This window comes from Lipotes vexillifer, unplaced genomic scaffold (genome assembly GCF_000442215.2).
Source record: "Lipotes vexillifer unplaced genomic scaffold, Lipotes_vexillifer_v1.1 scaffold1088, whole genome shotgun sequence".
Classification (NCBI taxonomy): domain Eukaryota; kingdom Metazoa; phylum Chordata; class Mammalia; order Artiodactyla; family Lipotidae; genus Lipotes; species Lipotes vexillifer.
In genome coordinates this window covers 101,465-113,132 of record NW_006779738.1, presented here as the reverse complement: position 1 = coordinate 113,132, position 11,668 = coordinate 101,465, and the positions used below count along the sequence as shown (strand labels likewise).

Genomic DNA, 11,668 nt, shown 5'->3' with positions numbered 1-11,668 from the left:
TTTTGGTTTTTTTTTTGGGAATTTTCAAAAAAAAATTAAATGGAAGGAAATGGTTTAATTTTTTTTTTTTTTTTTTTTTTTTTTGCTTCTATTAATTTACATGTCTGCTTTGAGCTAGAAGTCTGGAAATATATTAGTAGCCAGCTGTAAGTCTTTAATTAAAGTGGACCCACAAAAAAAGTGGTAGGTGAGGAGTAGATATTGAGTAGTGCCCCTTTCAGGAATAATTGGATGTGAGCATCTCTGCGGCATTGCGTTGAAGTCTTTGTGTAAAAAAATACCAAAACAAACTAATTTGGGAATGACCCATGACTATTGCTGGCTGAGAAAAATGCCTTAAAGTTAATTTCCTGGATGACACTATAATCTTTTCTAATGTATGTGTATTTCTAGTCTCAAATCCATCTTCATTGATAAGAAACTGAGCTAAATTAGAATGAGCTGTGCACAGCAGATAATACTATTTTTCTGAAGTGCACACCGTTTATGGTCTGTCGGTTGTCTTCCGAGCAATTGTTTATTGCTATTTTGCTTCTTGTCTTCATCCTTCCTTAAGGTCACAGGATCCCAACGCAGCAAGGTAAAACTATATATATATGTGTATTTGTCTGGGTCTGAGTTTCAGTTTCTTGTGACATTTACCTTTGTTAGACCCAACATCTTGGATTCTTTTTTGTAAAAAAGAAAAAAAAACGTCTTGCAATCTTTCTCCCAAGTTTGTAGCTCCAATGCAGTTTGTCTCTCCAGTATCCCTTCCTTGACCTAGGTTTATTCTTCTTGCAATTTAAATGACTCATAATTTGAAATTTTATCCTCTGTGTTGACTTTGAGCTGTGTACTATGCTGAGATGAAAGAGTCCACCCTTTCCGTGATTAAATTTTAGCTGGTGACTTTTCAGTGCAACATTTCATGCCTCATCTCTCTTGAGGGTTTTTATACCAGTCTTATTACTAGAAAAGAGATACGATATATGGCGTTGCTGGTGGGATTGGCAATAATCTTCATTTCCATTGTGCTAGTAATACCTTCAACTGGTAACTGGAGAGGATATTCCATGATTTCAGTGTTAATTGAGCATTTCCTTATAGCGAAGAACTAGATGACTCGTTCTGTCTCTGAATATTCTGAAGAGCTAAGTACCTGGAAAATTTGCTGAGAGAAAACATTTTGGTCTAGAATCACAAAAATTTTCCTTTCATATGAACCCTGTTAAGCTTACACTTTATTTTCATGAGACTATTTAGTTGGAAAATCGATCATAAACGTCCCAGGGAAAAAAATACCTATAATGACTTTAGTTAAAGAAAAGAGAGAAAGCTTTTCTGTTTGTAAGTGTAAAGTGTTCTTTTTTGCCTTCTGCTTTAAAAAGTGAAATATTTTCTGTTAAGATGAATTTAGAATGTCATAAAGAATCTACTTAGAAGGAACAAATTATAATGTTTTTAACTCACTATTATATTTGGAGGACTATATTGTTCTCATATCATTTTAAAATTTGAGTTCATGCAGATGTTATCAGGTTTAGCTCCAATCAGATGTGTTTAATTTAATGGCATATAATAGGCATAACACTTAATTATAGATTATGGGTTTAAATCAGTAGGTACAATGGGCGTGATCCTAATTTGCTGGATTTTTATAGTTTTATCATTAATGATCTCAGATAGAATTCCTGTGACTTGTTGAGGGTTGAAAACATAAAGGGACTTCCTAACATCCACCAAGATTTGTTTCACGGATAGCACTGAAATTCATTCCCAAGAGTATTGATTTAGACGGAGACATTAGAAAGGTTCCCTATTCAGAAAAGAAGTCTGGGAGTAACTAGTAGTGGAATCTTAGCCTGTACAGTGTAGGATTCAGGTCATACTGAGAACAAACAAGAAATCGGGAGACGTATGGCGCCCCGCCTGGGAGAATGGGCTACATGCCTTGGATTTAGGATGGTGGGAGAGAAGTTCACCTAATGGTGGAACCTGGTAATTAATCTCCCCAAAAAGGAGGTAGGGACCAGCCGGTGTGACTGTCCCAGAATGAGACAGGATTTTAGAGTTGCCAGTGGTGCCACATACTCATACGCATAACACAATAGAAGAGATTTGGGACTTTTCACTTCTTAACCAATGTTTGACTGACTCTCCGTGTGATTTCTATACTATAACTCATCATTTATGCCTAATCTGTGGAATAGTCTATTTGCAAAATACACACTCTGTGAGTAAGCAATATGAACTCTTCCCAAGCCGAAGAATGAGGCCGTGTTTTTAGAGGTGACAGAGAACCAATCACCTGCAAAGAGGGTTTTGTCTGAGGTTGGCCCTGTGATGACAGCAACACCACTGAAGAATTTGACTAGACAACTGGATTATTGCTTTCTCTTTCTAAATTTAGTAATGGACCAGACTTTTGACATTGAGATGTCTGGTTGTTTAACATTATTTAGTATAGTCTAAATAGTGGAATTTTTCATCTAAGTTATAACGAATTTGAAAGGTCGCTCAGTTTCAATAATTCTTAAAACAAATTATGTTAAATACATTTCGGAATAACATAGTGTGCTAATTGAATTTTATCCCTATAACTGACTGATTATTAATATTTGCTGTACTTTCCACTTAAATTATCTATAAGAATATTGAGAAGAAGAAAGAAGTAGATATAAAAAGGTAGCATTATAAAGAAAATTTCCATGAGGAGTAACGTAAATAAAGCTCAAACAACATGGAAAACGGGGAGTGGAGGCTAACATGCCTAGTATTTACCAGCTCTTTTCTTCTTCCATCACCTGTATGTTTTAGTGATACGATCCTGTTAAAACTTGCCTGATTTAAGTTGATAATTTAATTCCCAGCTTCATCTATTTATATGTATATTTACCTACAACTACTTGTTTGAAAATTTAATTGCATATTTAGTTAGTGATTATATATTAACTCTTTTTAGACTTGAGATTACTTCAATATTAAAACTATGAAAACGGACAGTTAAATATTATAAAGAGGCCAAGAGGGAAGAAACGTTTTAGCAGTTACCCAAAATGGTAATTACTACAGTGGATTGCTTTTATTCGGCTTTGAACTTTTCATAAGCCAAAACAAATAATAATAATAACAAAGAGTAATATTCCAGGTTGAATGACTTTTCTGAGCACGATGGGTTTTTGTCACGTAGAACAAGAAAGAAGTTTGGTACCACAGTAGGACCACATTTTAAAATGATGATTTTGCAAAACACACAGCAACATTCTTCTGATGGTTGCTTCTCCTACTGCCATTCTTCCAAATCTGAGGGTGCAACGTTCGATGATGATATTCCACACAAAAGCTTTCATTGAATTAAATACTTTAATATAGATTTACTACTTATGGGAAAACCTGAATTAATGACGGTGAAGCTTAAGTAAATCTAGAGGAATGGACCATTAACTCGCCTTCTAGACCATCTTTCTCAAGTATTAAGCAAGTTGCATCATCCTTTGGCAAATGCCCAGTTTCTAATTCACAGATGAATTCTCTGGTGAGTCCCTGAGGTGCTGTCATTCTTTCCTGTTGATTAAAGAGAACTTCTTGTGTCTTAAATGCCAAACCTGCCGAGTGCCCAGGCACTGCAGTCTCTCCATCAGCATGTGGTTTCCTTAGACAGTGGTAGTGGTGATAAGAGCCAGCTTTCGTAAGCACAGTAATGGTGCAAGCCATTTCTAGGGCTACTGTTCTTCAGAAGCAAGGCAAGTCGCTAAGACTTGGAGAAAAGGGGGTTCAGTGTGGGCTGGAGTACTGGTCCTGATACAAGGAAAATTCCCAAAAAGCACAGTCCTCTATATTGTGTATGGTAATTTATGCATATGAATGTGTAGACCTAAATAGCATGTGAATATGTAGACAACACATATTTAAACATATAATTGTGCATTTTCGACATGCACAATAATTTGACTGCATGTGCTATTGCTTTTAAAAATAATCCCAGTTGAGATTGACATATACACACTGCTATATTTAAAATAGATAACCAACAAGGACGTACTGTATAGCACAGGGAGCTCTGCTCAATAACCTGTAATAACCTAAATGGGAAAAGAATTTGTAGAATAGATACCTGTATGTGTATAACTGAATCACTTTGCTGTACACCTAAAACTAACACAACATTGTTAATCAGCTATACTCCAACATAAAATAAAAATTAAAAAAATAATCCCAGTTGAAGCTTATGCTTGGCCACATTATTTACAGGAAATGGGATACAGCAGAATCATTAAGAGCACAGACACTCAAATAGACCCGCTGTGTTTGCATCCCAGCTTCACCATATGGCTGTATGATCTTAAGCCTCAATTATCCTGTCTATAAAATGGGACTAATTAAGGCCTCTATTGCATAGGATTGTGATGAGGATTAAATTAGTTAATGTATATAATCCACTCAGAACATTGCCTATCACATAACAAACTCTATAGGTATTTGCTATTATCATTACATTTAATCAGTTTCACTTCCTTACTAAAATCAAGTCAGAGAAGCCCAATGAGAGGAAATCTTTTATCATAATGAGCACAGAACCTCCCAAGGCAGGAGACCTGAGTTCTCATCTGGGTGCTAACCAGGTGACCTTCAGCAGGTCACATTTAATTACCCTGTACCTCAGCCTTTTCATCTTTGAACTGAAAGCTTTGAACTGGATGTTCTCAGGGGTAATATCCACCTTCAAACCTGTCTGATTTGCTGTTTTTGAGTAAGTTCATTTTTCAGGGCAATTTCATACCTCTTCTAAGTGCATAAATACTGATCAGAAGCTTGCAAATTTTCGTTACTTTTCTTCTGATCTTTTGTGAAGGGGTGAAAAAGAAAATAAACTCCATGCTTTTTCAGTATAGGAATGTCACAATGAAAGTGATTTGTAGAAAATAATGTCTAGCTTCTGTACATGTATATGTATCTCTACCTTTTCCTCATTTGGTATTTAAAATATCACACAATCATACGTAATACGGTTAGATGAGGAAAAAAAAAGTGTTGAGGGATGAAAAGCATTTAGGGACACAGAGTAGAGCCTTGCAAGAATGTGATTAATCCAGAAACCCATGCCACAGAGTCTTGCTAATTTGCTGCAGGTTGTCAGTACTAGTGATTCCGAGGTTTCTAGGAGTCTACATAAAATCATATAAATGTAAATGTTTCCTATATCAATAGAATACTGAGACAATCTTCTTGTTTGGGAGAAACAACAATTCCTGAAGCATTTTTCCCTTTGTAACCTTGGAATAATTTAAAGACTAAACTACAGGTTGAAGGTATAGTGTTATATTTAAGAACCTTCAGCAATTCAAGCGGAATTTGGAGTGCGGCAGGGCGGGGAACCCTACTTTTAAAAAGGTTCTTTAAAAAGTACTTTCAAGGTGCTATTTCCCTGAATAAGATACTTTTAAAAGATCTATCTCCCATTTGCTTAGAAAAGCTAATCTGCAGTAAATTTGAAATCAAAGAATTTTTTTCTTTCCACATAATCCATTATTTTATTGCCTGAAAACTTTCTAGTTTCACTTTTAAAGTTTTACTTTTTTATGTCGTGATAAAATTTCCAATGAAAGATTAAATTATGTACCTAGAAGCAGTTTTCAAAGGGGACAACAAAGTACAAAAAGAAATAACATTAAAGATGTTCTGAAGAGAGGGCTTCCAACAAAGAAATTCAAAGGAGTGGTCGACCTGATCCCTCTTTATGAAATATGATTTTCCTGCCTCTAGATCAGAGTGTGTTCTTTTGCTCAATATTTTTTCTTCAAATGTTTCATATCATCTCCCCCGAAATATTATTATTGAAATTTAGATGTTATATAAGGAAAATTAGCGTGATCTTTGCTCAGGGAGTTTACTTTGTAAAGAAGGCAGTCTGATCTCCTGTGTTTCTTGGTCCTCCTGAGGTCTATCCATCATGAGTGATTTCAGTTACTGAAGAGGATACTGGGACCTTGGAATCTATTGTGCAGGTTGTTCTGGCAGATCTTTGAGCTGGTCTCCCTACTTTTGGAGCACAAATGGTGAAGGGTTTCTGTATTTGTTTTTCCTCAAGAATATATGGCATGCTGCCATCTTCCATCTTCTTTGGATTTCCTGATGACTATCTTTATATGTTGTATTGCATCAATAGAAGAATCATTCTTTCTAACTCCTTTGCCTCTTTAGTTGATGAAAATAATAGCGCAGTTCCTTAAGACAGTAATTTCTTATCAGTTTTACTGGAAAGCTCTTTCACGAAGGGAGTTGGTTAAGCTAGGAAGTAAAAGTTCCAGAAATAGCTCTGGCAACGGGAGGAAAGTCAAAGATGGTTGGGTCTAAAAGGAAGAATCAAATGTTGCTCACTAATTTTAAACAGCACCTGAAGAGCAGACGAAAGGGTCTTCTTTCAGTTTTTCTGAAACTCTGTTGTAATGACAATATAGTTTTGTGTGTCTGTGTGGTTTTGTTTTCGTTTTGTTTTTGACTTCACAGGAAGAGGTTTAAACATGAAGGCAAACCTTTTAGATGTTAGCATGGCTACATATAAAGCAAAGCTGCCTTTTTTTTTTTCTTTTTTCTTTTTTCTGCTTCCATTTAGGCCTATCACATAATTTAAGAAAAAATAAAAATTTAACCACAGGAGCTCTAACTATAGTGTGAAAAAAAACCCTGATCAATTTTGTTTTCGCAGCACGATATTATCAAAGATTTAAGAGACAAATTTGCCAGCCTCGGCGAGAACTCTCTGGTAACAGCATAAATGTCTGTGTTGGTTGCTTTTGATTTAAAGGTTTCTTTTTTCATTTGTTTGAGCCCATTTCTTTTACCCCCTCCTTTTAGTTTATGTTCTTTTTCATATTCTGTAACTAGCAAGCCTTCATTTTTTAAACCTCTTCCATCTTCCAGTGTCTATTTTCCGTACTTTGGATGGAAAGTTTATGGCAGCAAAGCTGTCACTCTGGCTACCTCTGCTGCAGCTCTTCCTGCTCTTAGGTCATATATGTTTTGGCCGTTGTGTTTATGGACATGATACTAATTGACTGTTTCATGTCCCATTGACTAAGCTTCTCTACCACGCCATTTGATGGACGCGCTGTCATAGTGCTCTATGCAACTTTCATTCTGCAACTTATACTGCTTGGTTCCGTCTCAATTCTCCAGCGAACTGGATAGCTCAAGTGAATGATCCTACCAGTCTTGAACTTGCTGTGCCTTTATATTTTATTTTGATTCCCTTCTGTACGTGTTCAGTGGTAGTTTAAGTGGAAAAGAACAAACTCTAGCCATTGCTCTAGCAGTGCCATGCAGTATCGTTTGTTACCACCAGAGAATACAAAATATAAAGGCACATTGCTTCTTTTATTCTTTGGGAGGGGACTGGGGAGATCTGTTATCGTATGTCCACTACTTAGTTGAAGCCTACCTTTTTATCCATATCAGCTTTCAATTTTGCTTAAACTCCAGCACGTCCTCAGTTAATGTTTTTCTGTCATTCAGTGATGACTTACCACTTGAGCCATTTGCTGAGCAGTATCAAGTTATGACCATGACTTGGGAGATGATTAAACACGTGACAAACTGATGCACGAATGTATCGTTCAGAAAGTGCAAGTTTCAGTACTTCAAAAGTATGATACAGGCTTTGGACTAATCCAGTCATGACAGTTGAGAAAATTCATCCTGATAAATCAGTACCAAAAGTCTATCACAAGAAATATAAAGGGAAAAACCAAGAGTTGACTATGTTAACGTCTGTTGGATAACATTGTTGGTGTTGAAATGGTCCATAATGTTGTCATAGAGCCCATACATGAAGAGATGACTGAAAGTATGGTTTATAGAAAGCTGCTCTGCTTAGTGATAGCTGCAACATAAATGGTTGGGATTTGTGTTCAGGAAAAAGAAATGGAAAAGCAAAAGCTTCTGTACCAACAAGCCAGGCTCCACGACCGCGGTGCAGCTGAGATGGTGCTGCAGACCATCAGTGCCAGCAAAGGTGAGGCTCTTGGCTCTACCTCGGAAGGGCCGATTCTGTAGATTTCCCCTTTACTCCTAGGAGCACCCTTACGTAAAGTCTACCGATTTATTTAGTCCCTGAATTTCTTGTTCATGACTAGGTCAGGTGACTTGACAAATGCCACCTCTCTTACCAAGTTCAATGTTGATTTTTCTTTTTTAATCAGAGTCTTACTAAAAGATTTTTTATTTCTGTTCATTAAGTTTTGGAAATTAGATTGGGACACAACTCTAACAAACTGATTATGTGAATCGGAGGTGGGCAAATGTTTTCTGATAGAGGCCAGATAGTAAATATTTTCGGCTCTGTGAGCCATTGGGGCCTCTGTGGCATCTCTTCAGCTCCGCCAGAGTGGCATGAAAGTAGCTAGAGACAATACGTGAATAAATGGTGTGGCCATTTTCCAATAAAGCTTTATTTACAAAAAGAGGTGCCAAGCTGGACTCGGCCCTCGGGGCCCTTGATATAAATGTTTAGATTTTTTAAGTGAGTCATTTGTAGTAATTCAAGTACTGTTGCATTTTTCAGTAGCCAGCCAGTGCAGGCTGATTTTTCTTACGCTGGTAATACCTTCTTTGTGAAAACTAGTTACTGTAATTTTAATGGAATGGAAAAGTAATGGTGGTTATTAAGCACCCCTCTCCAAATATAGGGATTATTTCATTTCTAAATTAAGTGGAGGCGACTAATGTGAAAATAAAACATAATATGCTAAATTATAGACAGCTGGTTGGATTTAAAATTTTGTTATTATTATTCAAATAACTTAAAATTGTGACTAGTCATCCTAATAAAGCAAGGCTATAAACATATTAAGATAAAAGTGATGAAATGGAGATTATAAAAGTTGTTGAAACATACTGTTCTTGAGGGAGGAGGGAGAATATTTTAAGTAGCTCATATTCATTTCAATATTATTTTAATACACATGATTTGTTTTGAATTTTAATAATTTTAGGTGTCAGTATTTCAAAATCAATTGTTTCTTCCTGTTCGTTTTTTGTGTTCTCATATAGTTTCAATCATAGACATATTACACAGAACTTAGTAAAAACATTGATGGCAAAATATGTATTATGACTCTTTTAATTTTTTGTTGTTGTTGTTGTTATATGAGTCAGTCTGTCCCCTCTCCATCATGACACAGGTTTGTAGGAGGTGAATAACGACTTTAAAAGTGCACATTTTGAGATAGAATTGGTTAATGTAGCAGGTGAAGTGCTAGAAGGATCACAATATTTTGTATTTTTAAGGTGAAACTGGACCCATGGTGGCTGCTACTTTGAAACTTGGAATTGCTATCTTAAATGGCGGGAACTCTACAGTACAGCAGGTATGTCACTGAGCCTTTCACGTAACGTGCTTTTCGTAAAGATGGACCGTATAGTCATCCCGTTGAACTATTTTAGTCATCCTAAAAGAACTATTAGTTGTACATTAGTTGTACTTTTTGGTTTTCATTTTCTATGTAAAGTATGCCTTTATTTTACGGCCATCTTGTCCCAGTATCCAAATATCTCCCAGGTAGCACAATAAACACCCCTTCTAGGTAGCAAAACAAATAATAACACTGTTTAGAAGTCTGAAGTCATGTCATACAGTGTCATCATTTGCAATGCTGCATTTCATGTGAATAAGTTGGCGTAAAGCAGCTGGTTTGTTTTAATAGTGAAAAATAAATACCCTTACCTAGGGAGCCTAGTTTGGTAACGTGTTTTATAGTGTTATATCTCCTAAAAATTGACTCTTAAGATTTTGTTGTATATTTGGTACAAAGCTGGCTCCTAGGTTAACATGTAAACAGAATGCACCGTTAAGAATTTTTCTAGTTGTAATTCTTTCTATTCTCCTAAGATATGAGAAAATCACTTCCCAACCAAGTTCTGTAAAGATGTTCTGTTTAAAAGTTAGACATTATCTGGACGGAGATTTTGCTGACTTCAACCAGTTATGACAAAGGATGCAATCTCCATATCCAACTGAAAGCCAAGGTCTGTTGAGTTTGTTAGAATAAGAGTATTTGAGTGACTTACTACAAATCACAAATGCTGGAGAGGGTGTGGAGAAAAGGGAACCCTCCTATACTGTTGGTGGGAAATGTAAGTTGGCATAACCACTATGGAGAACAGAATGGAGGTTCCTCAGAAAACTAAAAATAGAATTACCATATGACCCAGCAATCCCACTCCAAGGGTGTATACCCAGACAAAACTATAATTCAAAAAGATACATGGGGCTTCCCTGGTGGTGCAGTGGTGGAGGGTCCGCCGGCCGATGCACGGGACACGGGTTCGTGCCCTGGTCTGGGAGGATCCCGCATGCCGCGGAGCGGCTGGGCCCGTGAGCCATGGCCGCTGAGCCTGCGCGTCCGGAGCCTGTGCTCTGCAACGGGAGAGGCCGCAACGGTGAGAGGCCCGCGTACCGCCAAAAAAGAAAAGAAAAACAAAAAGATACATGCATCCGTGTGTTCATAGCACCACTATTCACAGTAGCCAAGACATGGAAGCAACCTAAATGTCCGTCAACAGATGAATGGATAAAGATGTGGTACATGTATACAATGGAATATTACTCAGCCATAAAAAAGAATGAAATAATGCCATTTGCAGCAACATGGATGGACTTAGAGATTATCATACTAAGTGAAGTAAGTCAGAAAGAGAAAGATAAATACCATATGGTATCACTTATATTTGGAATCTAAAACAGGACACAAATGAACCGATCTATGAAACAGAAACAGACTCATAAACATGGAGAATAGACTTGTGGTTGCCAAGGGGGAAGGGGTGGGTGGGGAAGGGAAGGACTGGGAGTTTGGGGTTAGCAGATGCAAACTATTATCTATAGATGGATAAGCAACAAGGTCCTACTGTACAGCACAGGGAACTACATTCAGTATCCTGTGATAATGGAAAAGGTTATGAAAAAAGAATATACACACACACACACACACACACACACACACACACACACACACACACACACATATATATATATATATATACTGGATCTCTTTGCTGTGCAGCAGAAATTAACACAACACTGTAAAGCAACTATACTTCACTAAAGAAAAAAAGAGTATTTGAGTGACTTAAAAAAGGACTGTCACAGGTGTGTACTGCATACCTCTGGGGATAACATTCACATGGCCAACAGTGTGGCTCTGAGCTCAGAAAAAATTCATATGCTCATTGGAGAACAACAAAGCACAATATAATATAAGCATCAGATTGTGTTATTCTAAAACTATAATGTCTCTCTTATTTTTGTATCTTGGCTTCTGTATGAGAAAGCACGGTTAAACAGGGAACTAGTAACTGTTTCTTTCTTGGGTAAGTTTTAGTCAGGCAGGTAAAGGGCTCCCCTCATTGAAGGAAAGGAAGGCAAATGAGAACTTTAGAATGTTTGACTTCAAGTTGCTGTGAACCTCAGAATCACTACAGTGGCACAAAGCTAGGAATAGGCTCCTAGAAACCTTTGAGTCTAACAAAAGAAAAGCAGAGAAAATTTGAAGGTTTCTTTTGGGTTAGTAAAGTTTTGGACTAGGTGAAGCAGTAACTCAGAAGAGCTGAAAAATTCATCTTTACATTGTTCTCAAATTGTGTGTGTGTGTGTGTATATATATATATATATATATATATATATATATAT

The 11,668-nt window shown here is 36.8% G+C and overlaps 1 protein-coding gene across 1 annotated transcript in view; it reads left to right on the top strand.

Moving 5' to 3' along the window:
- RYR2 (ryanodine receptor 2) overlaps positions 1-11,668 on the top strand; it is a 523,123-nt gene that overhangs the window by 431,852 nt on the left and 79,603 nt on the right. The window contains exons 81-83 of the mRNA XM_007452954.1: positions 557-580; positions 7,894-7,993; positions 9,268-9,347. Coding sequence (XP_007453016.1) covers positions 557-580; positions 7,894-7,993; positions 9,268-9,347 — 204 coding nt within the window. The remainder of the gene's footprint in view (positions 1-556; positions 581-7,893; positions 7,994-9,267; positions 9,348-11,668) is intronic.